This window comes from Salvia miltiorrhiza, chromosome 4, assembly GCF_028751815.1.
Source record: "Salvia miltiorrhiza cultivar Shanhuang (shh) chromosome 4, IMPLAD_Smil_shh, whole genome shotgun sequence".
Lineage (NCBI taxonomy): Eukaryota > Viridiplantae > Streptophyta > Magnoliopsida > Lamiales > Lamiaceae > Salvia > Salvia miltiorrhiza.
In genome coordinates, this window is record NC_080390.1 from 25,163,606 (window position 1) to 25,186,686 (window position 23,081).

Genomic DNA, 23,081 nt, shown 5'->3' on the forward strand with positions numbered 1-23,081 from the left:
GAGGAGAGTGAGGGTGGCAACTGTGGCTTGCTGCGGTTGCCGGAAATAGAGGGAGGTGACGGCGCTTCGCCGTTGCAAAGGAGGTGATCGGCGCGAACTGTACTGGTGAGTTGAGAAAGAGAGAGAGAGTCGGCGGATGTTTAGATATTTTGGGAGATGAGAGTAGGGCTGTGCAAAGCTGGGAAAAGCCAGAGCTGGAAGGCCAGAGCTGGGAAGGCCGGAGCTGGGAAGGCCAGAGCTGGAAGGCCAGAGCTGGGAAGGCCGGAGCTGGGAAGGCCAGAGCTGGAAGGCCAGAGCTGGGAAAAGCCAGAGCTGGGAAGGCCAGAGCTGGAAGGCCAGAGCTGGGAAGGCCAGAGCTGAATGCCAAAGCTGACCGCCAGAGCTGAATGCCAGAGCTGACCGCCAGAGCTGAACCGCTAGAGCTGAAATGCCAGAGCTGAAATGCCAGAGCTGAATGCCAGAGTTGAATGCCAGAGCTGAATGCCAGAGCTGACCGCCAGAGCTGAATGCCAGAGCTGAGCCGCCAGAGCTGAAATGCTAGAGCTGAATGCCAGAGCTGACCGCCAGAGCTGAAATGCCAGAGCTGACCGCCAGAGCTGAAATGCCAGAGCTGAACAGCAGAGCTGATTACCAGAGCTGGAGAACAGAGCTGGTTGAAGCAGAGCAGAGTAGAGTATAGTAGTGCAGAGCAGAGAAAGGGGGGCAGAGGCGGCAGTGGGCTGCCTTTGTTTATGTATCTTGGACTTGTGCTTTTTAAGTAAACTATTATGCTTAAGTATGAAATGAGTCATGCATTGCATCATGATTTAATTGGTTTTTAAAACTCCAATCACAAGAAAGACGAGTAAGAATATTGTTGGTGTTCTTAACTCAAGAGAATTATTTTCAATTATTTATTCTTTAAATTTTGAAAACTCAGCTAAGTGAATCATAGGATGATAAGCACTACACCACGATTTAAGATTTAATTCAGGAAACCTATTAAGATTATAGATTTCTTATAGGCTTTGTAGACCGTGAGGACTAGTGCTGCTATTCCAATCCAAAGTTAAAATTAAACGACAGGCATTGCCTAATCAGGTGGGCTTATTTTCCAAATGTATGATTTAGCTATTGAGCTTAAATGATTCAATGAAATGAAAACTATTTATCCGATAAAATATTTTGTGCACTCTGCTCTGTTTAAGGCTCGCAATAATGAATCGATCGAGGTTCTCTCTTGACCTAACACGTTATTTGAAAAATTGTGTACACCTATTAGCTGACTCGGTGGGTTGATCTCCATTCGGGCACTAATCATGTATGAGGCGTTATAAGGGTGCTTGCTAGATGTGTTCCGAAGCATGTAATGTAAGGCCTGCCTGGGTAGCGTCCCGAGGTCAATTCAACTTGTCTGAGTTACGACCTCAGGGCAAGTGCAATGGGAGAAATGGATCCGTCGGTGGCTAAAAGGTCCGGGATCACAGCGAGTAACGGAAAGGGAGTGTGACAAATGCGCGAATATTATAAAATATTTTAACATGTTTAGAAGTTACTTGAATTTAAAACCTTCTAAGTCATGTCAAGTATGATTGGATAAACTGCTCTTATGATTATGAAATGTTTACAAAAATGCTAGCCCACTAAGTACATTAGTACTTAGCCCAAAAATACTTTCAAATGTTTTTCAGGTTGATTGGTCGGTGCTGACGGAACGAGCTGAGGCTATGGTTCAACTCCGTATTTTGTCTTCCGTTGTTGCACTAGCTCTTTTGTCTTTAGTTTCTCTAACATAAGACCTTTATGTAAATTCTGAATTATGTTTCTTATCGAGCTTAGACTCTCAACTTCTATATATATTTTGTTGTTGAGCCGAGACTATTATTTCACAAGTATTTCATTCTAAATGTTGGTTATCAGAAGCATGACACTAAACTTGTGATCCAAAGGGGACTAGCCCGACTTGTTATTTTATTCGAGTTTTAACAAGGTTGTTCCTTGTTTATTTCTATGAATTAGTTGCACCTCGATTATAGTTAATTCCTTTCAGAATTGGGGTGTGACAGAGTGGTATCAAAAATGAAATCAGCTGACAACGCTGATCCCTCGTCTCCGAAAGGACGAATTGAGGATATCACAGAAACTCCTCGACCATCGTCACCACCCATCTTCACCACTGATGAGCCCACTCCATCAGAGGGCCTTAACATCAGCCAAGGACGTATGTTTGCTCCCTCGTCCACTGAAGAAGAAGTTCTCCATTCTACTCTATCCACTGATGCTGTCACCACAGCCAATGTTCCCTCAGCCACTGATGATGCCTCTACCTCCCAAGGACCAGCACAGGTACCTCCTGCTCCCCTTGAGCAACCAGAGCAAATCATCGATGCTCCTCTTTAGCAACTAGATGAAATTGACAATGCTCCCCTTGAGCAACCAGAAGAAATCGTCAATGCTCCACCTGAGCAACCAGAGGAAATCATCGAAATCTCTCGCCGACCCGGTGTCATCCGATATGACTCGGATGTTGATACTGATGGATTTCTAATTGAGTGGAAAAGGAGAGAACCCATCAGAACTCAGTTCAAAATTCCTGAAGGAATTGAAAATCTGATTGATGCCCTGGTAGATGTCATCTCCGATCAGCAATTTGCAATCGAGACACTCAAGCATGAAAGGGAATGACAGGACATCTATGGCGCAAATTCCTTTGGCACCTCAGAGATGTTGAAGCTCAAGCTCAAGTTGTTGAAACTTAGGTTGATTTGGAAATTATGACAATAACTTTCGAACTTATAAAAAATACTCCCTCCGTCCATGAAAGAACTTCCTAGGAGGGAGTGGCACGAGTTTTAAGAAAAAATATTGTTGAGTGTATTGAGAGTGGATAAAAGGTAGTTGAGTGTATTGGGAGTGGTGAAAATGTGTTATAATTAATATTGAGAGTTGTGAAAAGTGAAAAGTAAGAGGATTATAAATGGTGGGGTATAGTCCAAAAATAGGTAGGAAGTTCTTTTGTGGACGTCCCAAAAAGGAAAGATAGGAAGTTCTTTCGTGGACGGAGGGAGTATATGACACTAATTAATAAGTGTTGCACCCGTAAGACATTTCTCAGCCAATAATCGAATTTTTGGACTTTTCCGCATGGACCAAGCACATGACATCCTATCTAGAGCCGTAAAAATGACGTGCTTGTCACATAATCAACCCCTTTGTGCGGGTTGTCATGTGCTTGGTCCGTGCGAAAAAGTCCCAAAATTCGATAATTGACCCATAAAAGTCCTGCGGGTGGAACGCTTATTAATTAATGTCATATTTTTACAAGTCCGAAAGTTATTGTCCTAATTTCCAAATCAACCTAAGTTATTGTCCTAAAAAACTCTCCGACTCTTTAATATAGTGCAGTGGCAAAGATCTTTTTCTTAAATTTGCTTGACTTGGGATCAATCCTTCCTAGCAAAAAATGTCCAATTTTTTTTAATTTACATCCCAGTATATTCTCTTTCATTTTTAGCGATCTTTCAATTATAGAGCAAGATAAATTTTTAATTTTTTTTCTGAACTATGAATAAAGGGCCCAAATTTTAAAAATTCGCACAGGACCTACGTTATCCTAATCTCGCCCCTGGGTGAAAGTACTATTTTTCCTCTTAATTCATGACTAAGAATAGAGATGTCGATCCAGTCCGAAATTTGTGGTCTAGCCCGATTAGATCGACAATTCGAGAGAGTTAAGGTTGAAAAATTTCAACCTGATAAAATTTATAATCCAAATAATTTGAAGCCGAATAGCTCGACAACCCTATAGGGTTGGCCCGAAAATAGCCTCAATCCTATAGGGTTAACCTTGAAACAAGGTGTTCGCATGATTATGTGAATTTTTTCTTTTTATTTGATTTTCAACATCATTACCTTGCTTCTGAAAATTAGTATAATAAGATTTTTTTTTCCCCAAAAGTTTGTGAAATGTATTTGAATTCAATATTAGAAATCTATTTTAGAAAATTATATTCATCATTTCACTTCTCTATGTTTTTAATCCAATACTAAACATAAAATTTTTAGATGTAAATATTAGAAAATGATAACCATTTAAACAAAACGTGTGTATGTATCTTTATATCTCTATAGAGTTGCATATTAGTTATTATGTAAGTCGATGTTGAAATGTCGTTTATTTATATGTGTATGTATTTGTTACAAATATAATATTGTCAAGAGAAGTATATTAGTTACTTTTTTATTTTTTGAGCCCAACTAGCCCAATAAGCTAGCTCAAAACCCGAACGTTTAGGGTTAGAGTTGACAATTTCTAATACAAAAAAAATTCAACCCCATTAGCTCGTACCCAAATAATCCGACAAAATGATAAGTTGGCCCAAAATTCAATGGGTTCGCCCGATTGACATCCCTAGCTAAGAAGTTATGTGGTTATTAATTCACAATTGAGAACCTTCATTGGTGTGAATTAGAGGAAAAATTTGGTCAATTTACAACTTAAAATTTTATAAATGTAAGTAAAATATGGTCAATTCACAATTAAAGAGCATCATGAAATGTTATAATAAGAAAGGTAAAATTGTATAGTGAGTATGTTATTTCATTTTTTTAGTGTCTATTATTAAGTTTATAATGAGGGCTCGTGTGTGTTGGGAACTATGTTGCATAGGTGCGAGGGGGCGGGTGCGGGAGGATACGATTCGAGTGCGGGGATAAGAATTTTTCAAAAATTGTAGGGTGCGATTCGTGAAGGATACGTCCGTGTTATATATAAACCCTATATATATATATATATATATATATATATATATATATATATATATATAGGGAGTGGTTCAATTGAGAAGCTCAAATGTGTTGAGAAGTGAGAAGGAATTTACAATTTAGTACATTTTAATGAACTTTACTGTAAATTCTTATGAACTCGCGGTTGATCTGGGGTTCAATTCTTGGCTCTAGCATCTTTTTTAACAAATTAAATAGATTTGTGGGTTCGTCAGTTATATTGAAAAGTTCAAAGAATTTATTGAAAAGTTCATTAATCCCTTTAGCATAAAGAATAGAGAATTGATCTAGTCCATTCATTTCATAAGATCCTACGGTCAAATTAGCATATTTTTAATTTTATTTTAATTCTGAATATTCATTAATTTAATGATTATAAATTCGAAAAGGGTAAATATGTATATTTGTTCATCAATTATCTTCCATATCCCTAATTTTTCTCCACATTCCATACCATTTTCGTTCACACTTTCTCTGCCCATCTCTCTCTCTATTTTTCCACCAGCATGTCTTTCTTTCTCGTAGATTCCGGTGCGGCGAGGTGCTCCCGCCTCCCTTTGCCACCACAAGCGAAGCCACAGCCACCGCCCCGCGACCTCCCCGGTCCTCGATTGAACAGCATTGGTGGAGCCACTGTCGTGCCCTAGCCACCCCTCTGTCGCTCTCTTTCTCGTCACTTTTGGCGCGGCGAGGCGCTTCCGCCTCCCTCTGCCGCCACAGGCGAAGCCACGGCCACCGACCCCGCCACCTCCTCTGTCCTTTGAAAAGATCTTCACCGCCGGTGCCATTGGAGATTTTCTCTTCACCGCCGCCGCTGCCTTCCTTTAGATATTTGTTAAATTTTTCAATAGAAATTTGGCACCGATTTATTTGTCGAATGGGGTTAGATTTGTTGGGAGGGGGTTCCAGTTTTTGAGATAATCGGTTGAGGTTTAGACATATATTTCTCGATCTGAACAGGAAAGGTGTTGGTTTCTGATTTTCCTGCCTGGAGTTGTCGCATGACTGGCTGTTGCTCGGAGCCATCGAAGTGAATGATCGTCTGATCTTATATATATTAGCAAAAGGGGCATGGGTTAGAGCCGCCGGGTGAGTGGATATTATGCCTGAAGGAATACGGATACATGGTTGTTATTGTTGTTTCTTATTGCTTTCTCAATATCTAAATGTCTATCCAAGTAGGCAATGCCCAAATGAAATAATTAACTTTCTTGTCAGAAATATTCTTGTTTTTGGCTTATGATTTGGGATTTTGAGTTAGGATTTTGAGTTGTAATTCGACACATGTATAAGGTTTTCTATCCTACCATATACGCCATTGATATTGAGAACAAAGATGTCAAGCTCTTCAACTGTATTTCAACTTTGTTCAGTATAATATTGTCCTTATTCGCATGAAAATGATTTTTATTGGGTCCGTATTGAACAATATTCGAATACGATATATTCATGAATAATCCTACTTTATTCAATAAAAAATTTTCTTTATTCACAATTTATGAGTAGTTATTCAGCAAATTAATATCCTTATTCGCAAAAATATAATTCTTATTTGGTACATTTTTTCAATATTCGAGTACAATATAATTATTGTTTATCGTAAAGATAAGTTATTCAGCTAATTAATATTCTTATTCGCAAAAATATAATTCTTATTTAGGTACATTTTGAACACTATTCAAACACAATATAATTATTGTTAATCGCATCAATAAAGTTATTCGGCAAATTAATATCCTTATTCGCAAAAATATAATTCTTATTTAGGTACATTTTGAACACTAATTCAAATACAATATATATAATTATTGTTACTCGCATAAAGAAAGTTATTCGGCAAATTAATATCCTTATTCGCAAAAATATAATTCTTATTTAGGTACATTTTGAACAATATTTAAATACAATACAATTAGAACAATATTTAAATACAATACAATTAAAACAATCGCACAAAAAAGAAAATTAATATGTACAGGTTTTGAAATATTTCTTGATACACAAACATACTAATGAAAAGTTAAAATGATACAAACGTACTAATGAAAAAAATAAAATCTTACATGAATTACTAATTTTATTTAAATGATTAAGACTTAAATTCTGCATAATTAATGAATGGATTAACAAAAATATAAATTAGGTGAAAATTATATTATTTATTCAGATAATATTAATTTGTGATTACACATTAAAGTTATTTGAACAATAAAAAATTTGGTTGAATAAAAAACATTGATTTATTGACCGAATGCATTTTCGATTTTGATGTGTGTTAGAGAGAGAGAAAGAGGAATGGCAGATCTTGAGATATTAGATTCCATAAATAAGTTAATCAAATCTACCTTAAAATTAGGAATAATAGTTAACGAAAAAAGTATATTACAAATATAACCTTCTTACTAAACATGCCAGCAATATTGGCAGGAAATACTAAGCCGTAGGATCAATCAAAATTAATGCTCAAGATTGTTTCTTCATTCTCCCTACATTTGCATTTCTTTTTTGATCCATTCCCTATATATATATATATAAAGAACTAAATCACAACATAGTTCAAAGTTCAGAGATCCAATTAAATCAAACAAAAGTTCTTATGTTATCCCATTAGTCAAAAGCGAGTTTAACCTCCCAAAATGAAAGAGTAACATTAGAATCTCCTATGCATTGTTACATCAAGGCTGACAAACAAAATGAAAGAGTAAAATTAGAATCTCCTATACATGTTAAAAACATCATTCGTCAAGCCCTACAACTCATCTTTCACGTCCTCATCCTCCTCGTCCACTGCTACATCAAGGCTGACAACAAACACAAAATAAAAGGAATTACCTAACAACAAAATGCAAAAACTAACTGAAAACAAAATACAACAAAATTATATAGACACTAACTCACCTATTAACATTCCACTTCTAAGAATTACTTGGTCCTTCTCCTTCTCCATCATCACAAAATAATATAGACTCCAACTCAGGTTCATCAAGAGTTAGATTAGCAATTCCAGGAATTCCAATATCATCCATGGCATCAAATGCATCCCCTGCCACATCCCACATCTGAGATTCACCTTTCATATATTGTGGAGCTCTTCTAGATAGCAAACGGAGATTGCTATGTACATAGACCAAATCCTCAGCACGTTCTACAGTAATCTGATTTCTTTTTGTAGAGTGGATGAATAAATAAGTACTCCAATTCCTTTCACAGCATGATGAGGAAGAAACTTGACCAAGTAATCTCACGGCAAGAGATCGAAGATGTGGGGCTCCTATACCATAAGCTACCCACCATTTCAGTGGATCCAACTTCAATCTATCTCGTATAGAATCTTCATCACCAAACTCTTCAAAGCATCCAAAAAAATTAGCGAACTCTAGTGTTACTGTTGTTCGTGTTTCTGCATCAGGAAAAAGACATTTGATACAATTTTTTATCATTTTAACAATATCTGCATCGTGATTTGGTGCTTGAAGATACAGATGCTCTTTTATCCAATCCTCTGTAATGCACCTGTAAACAATTAGAATATTAGTTGTGTTCAAAATATAAAATATCAAATATATAATAGAATTACCTTGGATTCAAGGAATGGGCCAAGCAATGTAATTGAGTGTTGCTTTTACTCCACATGTCCTCTAACATGTTGCATACAACATTCCAAAAGCTAGATTCCTCTAAGTCACTCTTCATCTCATGCTCAAAGATAACTTGTTTCACTTTAACTATCATGGTATCCCACATCCCATAAACCAAGTGCAGACAAGGTTTATCCGTATCACAAATTCTCAACATCGAATAAATCGGCTCAGTAAAACGAAGAATATAATCTACTGAATCCCACCAGCCATCATCTAACAATTTTTCTTTCACAATTCTATCTTTTTCAATGTTATCCTCATGATACATAGACCATTGTTCACTTATCACCATCGATTGCAATTGACATTTCACATCTCTAAACCTTCTCAACATAATAATCATCGAGGCAAATCAAGTTTTAGAAACCACAAGCAATTTAAGTTTAGAAAACTCAGTGAACATGACAAGTCTCATGGAATAATTCATTATGAAGTTCCTAATCATAACAACACTAGCAGCAATCTCACTTATCCAACGACATTCCGCATATGTGATTTCATTTGACTCGGTATTTTTTGCAGCACAAATATTCTTTAAAGCAAGATTAAGTGTATGCACAACACAAGGAGTCTAAAATACATTAGGATATGCTTGTTCAACTAACATTCCAGCAACTTTACAAACGGGGGCATTATCTGTTATAACTTGGACAACATTAGGTACACCAACCTCTGTTATGACATCCTTGATCAAAGTAGCGATAAAAAATTTATCTTTATACTCACCTTGACAGTTTACCGAGTGAATAAACATTGGTCCACCTTCATTTATGGCCATAAAATTGATTAGAGGCCTTCTTTGAGGGTCTGTCCAACCATCACATACTATGGTTACTCCCTTCGACTTCCATGTGCTTTTAGTAGCTTCAAGCAAAGTTTGAAGATGTGACCTCTCCTTTTTCAATAATTTGGTTCTTAGTGCATTGTAACCCAGAGGGTTATAACCTGCAACATTACTATTGGCAGCCAAACTGTAAGACTTAATAAAGTGTGGATTTTTAGCGAGGTTAAAAGGAAGCCCAGCTGAGTAGAACATCCTTGCAATCTCACCATCTAATATCTCACGAGCTTGTGCATTGAAAGCTTTTCCTAGAGAACTATCAACAATTTTCCTCTTTTTCAAAGGATCATAACCTTCTAACTTAAATGAGGAGGGCTCTACTTCAGTCATTGTTATAGAAAAAGACCTCACACTATCACAAACTGAGCGAGACAAAGGTATATCTTTAGTTTTAACTGCATCTCTTTTGCTAGAAGCTTGTTCTTCCATTTTTGACATCTCAAGTATCCATCTTTCAATTCAAAATAATAGCCCATAGATTCTAGCATACTTAGTGATATCAAATATTTTTTCAGCTGAGGTGTGTATCTAACATTAAATAGGATCTTCATAGAATTATCATTCGTTCTTAACATGATTCTGATACCTTTAAGTTTACATACCTAGTTATTTTCAAGTAATACGTTCCACTTTCTTGAAGATCAATATCCAAAAACCATTCATTATAAGGATACATCTGGAGTCCATAATCTATGTGTTCTCAATGTGATTACTCATCATATTCAGCATCTGACTATCCTTACATTCCTCTAGACAATTTGCAAAGTTGTTTCTTGTCTTTTTGCGTCTGCTTTTTTCTCCAAGTAAAACAATCTTTTTTCAATTGTACGTTCGAGCATCTAATAATAATGGCATGTTCTTATATCTTTATGATCTGATCCATTTTTCTTTTGATTGACCTGATTTCTTGGCTATATACGAATCTCTTTTTCTTGTTCTTGTTTCCCTAGTAACTCATCACATTCAAGCCCTTCATACAAACACTCATCCCCTTATTTAATTTAAGCAATTCATTTGCCTTGAGTGCTAATTGCACTTTTCTAGAGAAATCAATGCCTCTTTACCAAATAACATAGCATCTTTAAGATGCTAAAAAAGATTTGGGTAGACCATTTTATATGATAATCACCTTTTCTTATCAGTGATCGTGACACCGATGTTTTCCAAGTTATCAAGGGACTTGTTGAAACCTTCAAGTTAATCTTCTATGTTTTTTTTTTTCTTTAGCTAATCTGTAGGCATGGAGTTTGTGTTTCATGGACAATCGATTGGCTGGAGACTTCATCATATATGGAGACTTTTAAATTTCTCCTAGACTGTGTCAACCGCTGACGCAGTCTGTTCTTCCGCCGCTTTTCGTAGCACTTTGTCTCTAAGACAAAGAATGATCACATTGTGAGTCTTTTTTTCATTATCTCGGTCATCTTTTATTTATCTTCTCATTGCTTTAACGATTTCTAGATTTTAGAGCATCAACTAATCCTTGTTGCATTAAGATTGCCTCCATCTTGATTCTCTATAGACCAAAATCATTATTTTCGGAGAATTTCTCAATTTCAAACTCCATTTCCATCATCTTGGTAGATTAAAATAATACTCCCTCCGTCCATTACGATCATTACTTTTAGGCACGGAGATTAAGAAATGTGTAATTAGTAGGTAAAGTAGGTAGATGGAAATTATTTAAAGGGTTAATAGTACGTACGGTTTTCGATGCATGTTGTCTATCTTGTGTTGTCTATGGCCTTAATTCTTGTAGTGTTTCTGTCCCGAACTTTTAGTGTTTTACACAAAATGTCCCGAAAATTTTTATTCTCTCTTAGAAAAACCCTGAACTTTAAGTTTTTTCTATAAAATGTCCCGCTATACAAAATTTGATGACAAAAGGATGAATTATCTCGCCAAAAGAAATATTTTGAAGACCGTCATTTTAGGAAAATCATATTAGGAACCACCATATATTGTTGAAAAACGTTGAAAGTACGATAAATTTTTTTGTCATCTTTCCGTCATCGAATTTTGTATAGCGGGAGATTTTATGGAAAAAATTAAAAGTTCGGGGTTTTTTAGAAGAAAATGAAATTTCGGGACATTTTATGAAAAACGCTGAAAGTTCGGGGCATAAACACTATTAACTCTTATTTAAATATTAGGTATAGAGAGAGAATATGTTGCCAAAAAAAGAATATGAGACATTTGTAATGGGACGGGTTAAACTAGAACATGCTTTTAAATATTAGTCAAGAGGACTTGAGATTAATGCTAGGGCTTACAATCTTATAATCTATTAGGAGTTGCTTGTCAAGTACGATATGAGGATAATAGTCTTGCTTGTAATCTAGAATTTATTCCCTACAGAAGTAGGTTTAAACTTCATCTTTGATTTTGTTAGGGAGAATTGATTCCGATAATTATTAATTGACTGAATTTGTTTGATTTCATTGTTGAATTTTTATCTTTTTTTCGGTTGATTTTATTTAATTTGCATACTTTTATCCTTTTAAAGATTACAGTTAGGTGTAGTAGTGAATCGTAGGATTTTCAGTCGATATTGCTTATTATTATATACAATCCCACCTATGCATTTGCAGTGATCAAATTAACCAGCGAAAAAGAGACAAGGAACAAGTTGTGGCCAATCATTTGTATCTCCATTCCGCCTCTAACTCTCATAATAGTTGGTAGATTAGTGCACAACGCCTCCCGATTAATCGACTTCTTCTTATTCTGATTATTCGTCTTTTTCTAGTCGACCCAATATTCGTGTTATCGATCAGATTATTTCTCTTCAATTCCAGCACTATTGCTTATTTGACCTTTTCGTTCCAAGTCATGTTCATTATAAGATTCATCTTTTTAGGAAGCATCGCATCTCGTTTTTAGCTGGTGCGTTAGCGCAAATAAATATTCGAGAAAGATAAAACATTTATTAATCATATTTAACATGAAGTAGCCCCAGTCCAGAGCAGAGCGCACACGGTCATAGCCCACAGTGATGCTAATACAATTACATTAAAATCAACAACAGCTTTCGCCACTATATATACTTCATCCCCAACGCCTTCATGGCAAGGTATAAGCTGCATGACACAAAAACTGTTAAGAGAGTGAACTAATAACATTTATTATTGTAAATTCTTTTTATCTTTATGAGTAGTATTTTCTAATTTTATAATATGAATATAGTAACCGGACAGTCATGTGTATGTATCTAGATTAAACAAGAAGTCAAAAAAGAGAGAGAGATCATGTAAGAAAGTGAGAAGAGATGAAACCTCCACACTTGTAGCCTACGGGCCTGTCGGCAAGGTTACAACGTTTGGGAATGCCGATGGCGATTTTGGGATCAATCCCAGCCATCTTGGCCATATTAGACAGCATGACGGCGCACAGGCATTTTGGGTTCTGTCCCAATTTCTTCACCTGAGCGCAGCAGCTGCTCGACACGGCGGCGTTGGCGTCCTGCGCCGCCGATGCGCATGGAATCAGCTTCATGGCTTCGCTGTCGGGGCTTGAATTCGGACACTCCCCGGCGCCATTCGTGGATATGGCCAGCAAAAGGAGGAGCCCCACCAAGCACAATGCCTTACTTGATGTTTCCATATATAATGATATTAATGCATCTGCGCAAGCCAATGCGATGCTATTTATAGAGATTTATTTACCGATTTTACGAGAGCGATTAGAATTTTTCCAATTTCATCATTTTAGTGGGATATAAATTGAATAAAATTATTCAAACGATAAAAAATTATTAAGATATTTAGATGCACGATTGAGTATTGTTATCCTTCATACTAATTAATATTGTTTCAGTCACACCCTTTCAATGAGATATGAACCAAATTAACAAAATTAGTTCACATGATATAAATTATCAAAGGTCTTGGAATATCTCGAATTAAGTTTCAATTCTTCTAATTAAACAAGAGACTAGTGTATTACCCGTCGAAATTCGACGGGTACATATTTTCTTGTAATTTATATATTTTATGTTATTCTTATGATAATTATATAAAATAATTTTTTATGTAAATTATTTATATAATTAATTAAATTAAATTAGTAATACATTTTAAATTATATTAATGTCAACAACTTTTAGCAATTAAATTATTAATTTTGTTGAGATCATAAAAATACCCATTAGTTTTCATATGAAATTTTATAAAAAGTTGACGCGTAAGAAAAAAAAGAGTAGAAATACATATAAATTTGACATAGGTATCATATAATTCCGAACTTCTAAAAGATAACTAATTATGAAAATAATCTCGCCTGATATTTAAAAGACCATAACTGATTTATCGAACATCGTATCATTTGGAGTTTTAAGACCAACCAAGTTGTGGGCATCAGCTCGTCGCAAACTTGACATATCACCTCTAACTTCTGAGCATCATTTTGTCTGAAACTTGAAAGAGAATCATCTCGTCTAAAACTTGAAAGAGCATCATCTCGTCTGGAGTTTTGAGCATCATCTCATCTAGAGTTTCAGAGAGCATCATCAAATATGAAATTATATTCAACCATGACTCCAATTGTCAACTATCTAACAAACATAACTCTAACAATTTAGATATTTTATTTATATATGTAATTTTATTAGTTCAAACTCTAGAGAGAAAGGAAAGAGAATAGTTCTTAAAGCAGTAAAAGAGAGACCGTGTGCTTTATTTCATCATCGTAGGTATTTATAGGCATTACAGTCGGGGTAAAGTAGTAAATTCGTCTGGTCATCTATTCCGCATGCTCGCCATTAAACTAATTAAGGCTATTATTAGATTATAACTTGTCAGGTCATTGTCCCCTAATTACAGAGCTGGATTCTGTCCTCATCATCTCGCTCTGTCTAGTAGCTCTGGATTTCCTTCCTTGGGGCAGACTTCTACTCTTTGGCTCCACTCTGCTAAGTAGCTACGCCTTCTGGCGAATTATCTCTAACGTGTGGCTCCGCGCTCTGGCTCCAATAGCTTAGCTCTGACTCTGGATCTGGCGATTTGGCTCTGGCTCTGACTCTGACTCTAATGACTTAGCTCTGACTCTGGATCTGGCGATTTGGCTCTGGCTCTGACTCTGACTCTAATGACTTAGCTCTGACTCTGAATCTGGCGATTTGGCTCTGGCTCTGACTCTGACTCTAATGACTTAGCTCTGACTCTGGATCTGGCGATTTGGCTCTGGCTCTGACTCTGACTCTAATGACTTAGCTCTGACTTTGGATCTGGCTCTGACTTTAATGACTTAGCTCTGGAATCTCTGCACTGGCAGCTCTGCTCTGGCATCTCTGCTCTGGCAACTTGGCTCTGGCCCTCTGCTCTGGTTAGCTCTGGCTCTGTCAGCTCTGCTCTAGCAACTCTGCTCTGGTTAGCACTGTCTCTGGCATCTCTGCTCTGGCTAGCTCTGCTCTGGCATCTCTGCTCTGGCAACATGGCTCTAACCCTCTGCTCTGGAAGCTCTGCTCTGGTTAGCTCTGGCTCTGGCAACTCTGCTCTGGAAGCTCTACTATGGCAACTCTGCTCTGGAAGCTCTACTCTGGAAGCTTTACTCTGGCAACTCAAAATGGTATTATATGGACCCAATCAACTGTAATTTACATATTCTGTCGAAAGGCTTATAACGTATCTTTCACAAGTCAGAAACAAATTTTATTCAAATACGAAGCACTAAAATTACACAGCAAAAGGTTTGCTTTGCTCCCTAAACACAACAAAAGATGAACAAAAGTACCTTGTGTTGGCTGAAAAAACACGATGAAGCGTAAATCATTATTAACTAAGGTTATTATAGGAAAAAGAAATCTTAGGGCTCTTGTATTAATTGCTTCGAATGGAGAATTCTCATGGGTTTAAGAAGTGGAAACAGAATCGAACTAATTAAGGAATGGAAGAGGGAGTCAGAGATGAGGGGGAGCAACGCTGCCCTTAGGACGGCGACGACGCCGGAATTTAGAGGGGGAGAGAGGCGGGCAGTTTAAGGGGGGAATTAGGGCTCGATTTGAGTGTGCAATCGACTTTAGAGAGAGAAAAGGATTGAGAGAAGAGAGAGACACTGAAGGGGGAGACGACGCCGACCGGATTCAGGGACGACGGCGATGGGGTGAGGAAGAGGGAGGCGTGACTTTTGTTTTAAAAGTGAGAATGAGAATATATAGATTGGATTCTCAAATGCCACGTTGGAGATTGAGATTGAAAAGTAAGAATTTGAGGTCTGCCACGTAGGCTAAGGTCTAATCGTATTATAGAATAGATTATTATTATTATTATTATTATTATTATTATTATTATTATTATTATTATTATTATTATTATTATTATTATTATTATTATTATAGTAAAGGAGGAGCCCCACCAAGCACAATGCCTTACTTGATGTTTCCATATATAATGATATTAATGCATCTGCGCAAGCCAATGCGATGCTATTTATAGAGATTTATTTACCGATTTTACGAGAGCGATTAGAATTTTTCCAATTTCATCATTTTAGTGGGATATAAATTGAATAAAATTATTCAAACGATAAAAAATTATTAAGATATTTAGATGCATGATTGAGTATTGTTATCCTTCATACTAATTAATATTGTTTCAGTCACACCCTTTCAATGAGATATGAACCAAATTAACAAAATTAGTTCACATGATATAAATTATCAAAGGTCTTGGAATATCTCGAATTAAGTTTCAATTCTTCTAATTAAACAAGAGATTAGTTTAGGAGGCGTTTACTTTGCTTTATTAATTATATGTGTGATTGAGTATTTTTATCCTCATAAGTAGAATTTTTCCAATCTCACATTTTCCATGGAATATAAATCAAGCAAAATTAGCCTAAATGATATAAATAACTAAGGGTCTTGGAATATCTCAATGTTTCAATCAATCAATGTAAATAAGAGATTAGTTTTATTATTTTTATCTATCAAAGAATGTAAATGTCACCTTATAGTATTATATTTATTTATTCAAATTAATCTTAAAAATAAATACCCGTTATTTTTTCCAGTGGATTGAACACTGATTACACTCCAATTCATTAGTGGATGTGTAATTTTTCCAGTGGATTGAACACTGATTACACTCCAATTCATTAGTGGATGTGTAATCAAATGGAGAAGATATATGTTCATATATATGTTTTAATTCCCTCAATAAGTGTAGTGGATACATACCTTTTTTCTTTTCTTTTTTCTGAAGCGATAGTGGACTTAAACAACCTATTCTGTTTTTCTTTAATATAGCTAGTGATATAGTGCTCCATAGTGATTTTGTGGTGTTACATGTTGGATTCGATATTTAATGTACTACATTGTCTCCAATGGATGCACGTATAGTATATCTCATGATTCATATTTTTATATAGTGGGTAACCCGTTGAAATTCGACGGGTATTATTTAACGTAATAATTTTAGTGTTCTAATATACAATTTAATTTTTAAACCATATATATGAGATATAATAATATTAACACATTAAATTAGAGTAAGAGCCTCCACAGCAGCAGTCTTGCACCCGGCTCGAGCCGCGATGTTCGTGCCCCTCCACCCTTGTCCCCCATCGCATTTGTTATTCAAAAAATTATAAATAGAAAAATCTTAATACTCCCTCCGTCCGCGATATCGTTTCCACTTCTATTTATAAATAAAAGTAGGGTCCACAAACTTTCACTCACAACAATAGTGAAACCCAAACTTCATTCACTACAATATCCACTATTATTTACTACTATCCACCACTTTTTTTAAAACCCGTGCCGTCCACAATGTGAAAACGATATTGCGGATGGAGAAAGTATTTTTAAACTGAACAATACCTTAACTGATGTATTAGTTCCCGTCGAAATTCAACGGACAATTACTTTAGTGGTATTTATAATTATAATAAATGATTGCCCCTTCTTCGATTTGGATGAGTCTCCGCAGCGAAATTCCTCAGTTAATCAATGATACTTATTGTAGTGTGGGCAGTGGCCAATTGGCTAACTTCTGGACAGATGATTGACTGGGTTTTCAGCTGATTGCTGATAAATGTGGCGTGCCTCACTTCATGCGGGATTTTCTTACTCAGTCGATTGTTGAGTACTTTTATGATGGTATCCGGCATTTTACTCAGAGTTTTGTGGATACATTTCCCGAGATTGTCTGTAAGATCCTTCTTGCTCCAGTTGGTGATGATTCTGATATTAGATATTGGAAGCCGTCTCTTCATGGGAATGTTACTTCGGCCTTGGTTTTTTCTCATCACTGTCACAGATTTCCTAAAGTCAAATGGGGGACATGGCTTTGGGAGAAGCATATACCGGTACGTCGATCTCTGGTTAGTTGGCGGATCCTTCATGGCAGAATGCCAACCTTTGACAGGCTTATTCAACATGGTTTGATTATGCCCAATCACTGCGTTTTTTGTATGGCTGAGGGGGCGTCCATGGATCATATCTTTTGGGAGTGCTCGAAGGTGCGCCCGCTATGGCACTCGTTTTTGGATTGGTTTCAACAGTCTCATATGTTGGATGCTTCGGACCTTCACAGCTTCTTTGTTCACGCTTGGAATCAGAAGATGAGTTCTCAGATTGCTTACTTCTGGAAAGCGGGAATCATTACTTTGATTTGGAGTTTGTGGTGTCAACGGAACAGATGCATTTTTGAGGATGAGAGCTTTGCCCCTATGCGTATCCTGCATGTGGTCAAAGTAGCTTTTTTGGATATGGAGAATAATTTCAATAAATTAGGTTCGATGCATAATTCTTGTGATGATCTTTTGGTGGTTAAAAAGATTGGTGTCAAACCGCGGGCGTCTCCTCCTCCGGAGTTTATCAATGTTTATTGGTGGCCTCCCGTCAATAATTGGATTAAGGTTAATACCGACGGCTCGGCTCTTGGTGCTCCTGGCAAGATCGGTGCCGGAGGTGTCTTTAGAGATAAGTTCAGTTGGGTTAGGGGTTGCTTTCATGTGAAAGGAGGCATCGGTTTTGCTTTTGAAGCTGAACTTCTTGCCGTGATTACGGCAATTCAGATTGCTCATGCAAGACACTGGCGTCATCTTTGGATTGAGTCTGATTCAACTTATATTGTGCATCTCCTACATGAGAGATCAACCTTGATTCCGTGGCAGTTTGCTGCTGTTTGGAAAAGGATTCTTTTGCTCCTCGAGGATTTCCAAATTTAAATTTCTCATATCTATCGTGAGGGGAATAAAGTGGCTGATATTTTAGCCGTAGATGAGCGACATGAGGGCTGGTGGCCTCATGAGATTGATGTGATTCATGATGTTGTTAGATTGGATATTTCATGTCATAGTCATATTCGGATGGCAGGTTAGCTGGTCGCTTTTGCTTTGGTTGCGGTCGTGGGCGTTTTGGAGGGGTTGCGTGTCTTCTTTGGTGTTGGTTTTGGGGCGTCAGTGGCGCCTTTTTTCAGTCGCTGGGTGCGCTTGGCACTGGGGCGTCGCTGGTCGGGTCTCTTTGGATCTCCGCATTCGGCACTTTCGTGCGGACTGCGTCGAGTTGTTGTGGGGGCAGCTGCTTTTGTCGTTGATGAGCTGCCCTGAGGCTTTGTTTTCTTGGAGCTGTGCGATTCCGTATTTCTGCTTGGCTTTTGTTTTTGCTTTTCTTTCGCGGTTTTTTGTTTTGTTTTTTCTTCGTTCTTACGGTGTTGGGGGGCCGAGCTGCTTAGGGGTGATGGTTTGGCCGGAACTTCTGAAGTTGGCTCTCTCCGCTCCCTCACCGTTTTTTTGCTTTTTTAGACGAGTACTCTTTTTCCCTTTTAAGGATTTTCCCTCGCGGGTTTGCTTTAAAAGGGTTTTAACGAGGCTCGGCCCTTAGTTTGCTTCTCCTGTGCTTTCAAGGGTTTCTAGGTCCTTTTTTCTTTTCTTTCTTAATAAAATTTCATTTTAATATAATTATAAAAAAAAATTTCACACCTCCGTTGCCGACGTTCTCGGTGGCTTCGACCAGGTAGAGCCTCCGGTGCAGCAGTTCCTCCGTGAGCAGCAGCAGGCGTTCCGTGAGCAGCAGCCGCCGTGACCAGCAAAGGAGTTGCAGCAGCCGGCGTTCCGTGAGCAGATCTACGTTGAGCAGCAGCAGCAGTCGGCGTCGTCTCCACCTACGGCCCGTTGCAGCAGAGCAGAAGAGAGGAGAGATCTGCACCGGTCGTTGACCGCGCCGGAGGAGGAGCGACAGCCGCTGAGACGCGCTGCCGCCTGCCCAGATCTCGGAGCTCGCTGCGCGACTGTCTCTCGCCGATCTCAGCTGCGCGACTGCACCGCGGCTCCCAGCTCGTCTGCGTGGCGCTGCCTCTCCCCACCGTACCGGCGACCGGCGTCATCGGCAGTCCCTCTGTGTCTGCGCGGCACCGGCTATCCACAAGCCCGGCGACCGGCGTCCCCTTGGCAGCAGTCAACCAACAGGCGGTGGCTGCGTTTCTGGTGGCCAAACTCTGGTGGCCGGATCCGACAGCGTGGTGGACCGATCTGGTGGCTAGTGTCTCCTTGGCGTCTACAACCTCCACAAACAAGGTCCCAAAAACAGCACACCAGCTGTTTGACAAAAAGCACCAAAGACTGATTTTGCTATGCGTTGCTCCCTTGTTTAGCTGCTGTCTGTTTGCTTTTCTGGCTCTTGCTGCAGGAGTTTTTGGGTACCACATGACTTCTCCGGGAGGTCTGAATCTCCCAATAGTTTCGAACAATTTTGCCTGCAATAATTCCCCGATGAGACTGGTGCGGGCTTGGCTGGCGGTAACGGAGCAGATTCTGCTTTTGTGGAGGAACGAGAAGTTGCTATACCCAACGCCACAGCTATCTCAAACCCTAATGATTCGGATGTGGGGGCTGATAACATGCCCAAATCCAAATCGTATGCTGATATCACGATGAACAGGCCACCGAGACGTCCCGACCTAGCTGCTCATCGGTTTCACTCATTACGTCCCACCAAAGAGGGAGAGCAGTTCTCCTTAAAAGTTCCACAGCACCTATATGCGCAAGAAGTGAGTAAGGAATTCTCTCATGCTATTATTGGTCGTCTTTTCCTTCGTAAAGGAGACAAACCTCAACCTGCATTGCTTCTCAAGGCAGAACTTCACAAAATTTGGAAATTAGAATCTGAGTGGCAACTTATTCCTCTTGGGAAAGGGTATTATACGCTGGTTTTCCGGACTCCTGAAGACAAAACTCGTGCTAAAGCCAAGCCGGTCTGGGAATTATCTTGTGGTCATGTACGTCTGCGAGAATGGTCCAAACACTTTGATCCATTTAAAGAGAATTCTTCCATGGCGAATGTATGGGTGAGGATACATTATTTGCCAATTGAGTATTGGCATCCTGAGATTCTAGCCGGGATTGGGCGGTACATTGGTCATCCTATTAAAATTGACGGAGCCTCGGCCCGTCGTGATTTTGGGCAGTTCGCGCGCCTTCTTATTGAGTTAGATATGTCCAAATCCTTTCCTACTACTCTCTTAATTGATAACGATTCTTTTTCGTTCTATGTTGAATTCACGTATGAGAATTTACCTTTCTATTGCTCAAAATGTAAACTTACAGGACATCCCACCGAAAAGTGTCGGAAAATCTCCGTTAAGAAGACGGTTGTGGAAGAGGATGTTCAAGATAGAAGTCAAATGCCTTTGGTTAAAAATGGGAAACAGTGGCAACCTATCTCTGGTAATGCTAGAGACGAGAGAGAACATGAGCAGGAGACAGCCAAGGGAGATAGGCCGGTTGAGGTGGGTTCGAGAAGCGACATACAGGTTTCCCCAGCTCGTTCGGACCCGGGATGTTACTCACTTCAGAAAAATGATCACCATAAACAGTTAAGCTTGCCGGTTTCGGCGTCGAACAACAGTTTTGCCCTGTTGGATAACGAAGGCACTGAATTGCTTGAAGAACCGGAGCAGCAGCGGCGGGTACCTCTTTCTAGGGGTAAATCTTTGGATGATTCCAATTCTGCTGAACACTACGGCCCTGATAGGTTGGCCGAGTGTCTAAAACCTTGTAAAAACTCGGTGTTTGATCAGCCAGTCAACATTTCTGCGATCAATGATGGACATATCTCGGAGGAGGTTTCGGATGAGGATGAAGAAGTGAACTATGACAGCAGTGGGAAGTACGTTTCCACAACGGATGATATTGCTGTTAATAATGCCTTGAAAGCTCAAAGACTTGAGCAGATTTTGGCAATAGCTAAAGCGCCCATGCCAGAAACAGTTGCTCCTGCTAAGCGACGAGGAAGACCATCCAAACAGGACCAAGCTGCTAGGGCAGCGGAGAACAAAGCAAACAGGCCAGCGGACACAAGCATTAAAAGTAGACTTCGTAACACGGGGGATACGTCGCGTACTTTTGTGATTGATACAAGTAATAGAGACAGCGCTCTAGCCATGGAGAGCGTCGCCAAAGAGAGCTGGGCGGAAGAGGTTGAAAGAAGCGGAGCTGCCTCCGCTAACATAAATTAATTCTGATGAATATTATTGCATGGAATGTCCGTGGTTTAACGGATGAATCCAAACGTCTGCTGAAGGAGCATTGTAATTCTTTTAGCCCGGTGGTGTTGGGCATTCTTGAACCGAAACGGGCGTTTCGGAAAGTTAGACAGAGTTACTGGCATTCGTTGAATCTTGTCCCGGTGCATCAAAACTGCCGGTCTCCTCGCTGTTCGAATATTTGGGTTTTTGTTCACTCTTCTGTTGTTACTAATGTTTTGTTCTCTTCTGATCAGGTGGTTGTGGTGGACTGCCTGTGACATAGTTATGATTTTCGTATTGCTTTTGTTCATGGTTCGAATGACCAAAATGACCGCCGTGATCTCTGGCATGATCTTCTTCGTTTCGTTTCTGGAAAAATGGTTTTCATGGGCGATTTTAATGCGGTAAAAGGTGCTCATGAGCGTCTGAGTTTAGCTTCGCCACATAGAGGTTCTTGTGAGGAGTTTTGTGATTTTATTGATAACTCTGGCTTTATTGAATCCCCTACGGAGGGGCTTCGATTCACTTGGTCGGGACGTAGATTTTTACCACACCATGTGGAATCTGTTTTAGATCGTGCTTTGTTTTCGCAGGGTTTTGCTGATCTCTGGTCGTCGTTGGTTACTGTTGTACTGCCTCGCCTCACTTCGGATCACTCTCCGTTGGTGTTGCAATGCAAATTGACAAACCCTACTGGTCGGAGGCCTTTCCGTTTTCTTAATATGTGGACCTTGCATCCGACCTTTCAGGAGATGGTGGCGACATCTTGGAGGGAGACTGTCAGCACACGCTGCCCGATTTTATGTGTTATGTTGAAATTGAAAAGGCTTCGTAAGGAGATTGGGGTTTGGAATAAAGAGGTTTTTGGCAATGTGGATTCCTCCATTTCTTCTCTCATGAAACATCTTGAGACTACTCAGGGGAAGATTTCTGCTTCTGGATATACGAACGATCTCTTTGATGAGGAGGTTAGTCTTCAGGCAAAACTAAATGTATCATTGACACATAAGAACTGTTTGCTTCAGCAAAAAAGCCGTGCGAACTGGCTTCGGGATGGAGACAGGAATACTGAGTTTTTTCACCGTTTGACCAAGTTCAAGAAACGGAATGCGCCTTTCACTCGCCTCAAGATTGATGGTAGAGAGACTTATGATGCCACTATTATTGAGAATCATATTATTGACCACTTTACGTCTCTTTTCGCTGATGATGGTCGACCTTCTGGAGATCAGTTAGAGATTGATGCGCTTTTTGAGTCGGGGGTGTCTGATGATCAGAATGCGCGGTTGGTGAGTATACCCGATGAGAGTGAAATTGCGGCGGCGGTTTCTGCTTCTGGATATACGAACGATCTCTTTGATGAGGAGGTTA

General features: G+C 38.9%; 2 protein-coding genes across 2 annotated transcripts; both read right to left on the reverse strand.

Moving 5' to 3' along the window:
- Window positions 1-7,513: 7,513 nt before the first annotated feature.
- LOC131023200 (uncharacterized) lies at window positions 7,514-8,697 on the reverse strand. Its single transcript, XM_057952742.1, has 3 exons — window positions 8,342-8,697; window positions 7,691-8,277; window positions 7,514-7,596 (listed from the first exon to the last, which is right to left on the reverse strand). Exons 1-3 carry the CDS (start codon window positions 8,695-8,697, stop codon window positions 7,514-7,516), a joined length of 1,026 nt encoding a protein of 341 aa, XP_057808725.1.
- A 3,454-nt stretch (window positions 8,698-12,151) lies between these two features.
- Window positions 12,152-12,944, reverse strand: LOC131019735 (uncharacterized). Its single transcript, XM_057948322.1, has 2 exons — window positions 12,522-12,944; window positions 12,152-12,326 (listed from the first exon to the last, which is right to left on the reverse strand). The coding sequence occupies exons 1-2, from the start codon at window positions 12,847-12,849 to the stop codon at window positions 12,310-12,312; spliced, it is 345 nt and encodes a 114-aa protein (XP_057804305.1). The 5' UTR covers window positions 12,850-12,944; the 3' UTR covers window positions 12,152-12,309.
- Between the last annotated feature and the right edge of the window lie 10,137 nt (window positions 12,945-23,081).

Excerpts from the sequence above, each read along its gene's own strand:
- LOC131023200 (XM_057952742.1), bottom strand. The coding sequence starts at position 8,697 with ATGGTGATAAGTGAACAATGGTCTATGTATCATGAGGATAACATTGAA. Across the intron at positions 8,278-8,341 it reads GCCCATTCCTTGAATCCAAG|GTGCATTACAGAGGATTGGA; the intron begins GTAATTCTATTA and ends AATTGTTTACAG. Across the intron at positions 7,597-7,690 it reads TGGAGAAGGAGAAGGACCAA|GTAATTCCTTTTATTTTGTG; the intron begins GTAATTCTTAGA and ends TTTTGTTGTTAG.
- LOC131019735 (XM_057948322.1), bottom strand. The coding sequence starts at position 12,849 with ATGGAAACATCAAGTAAGGCATTGTGCTTGGTGGGGCTCCTCCTTTTG.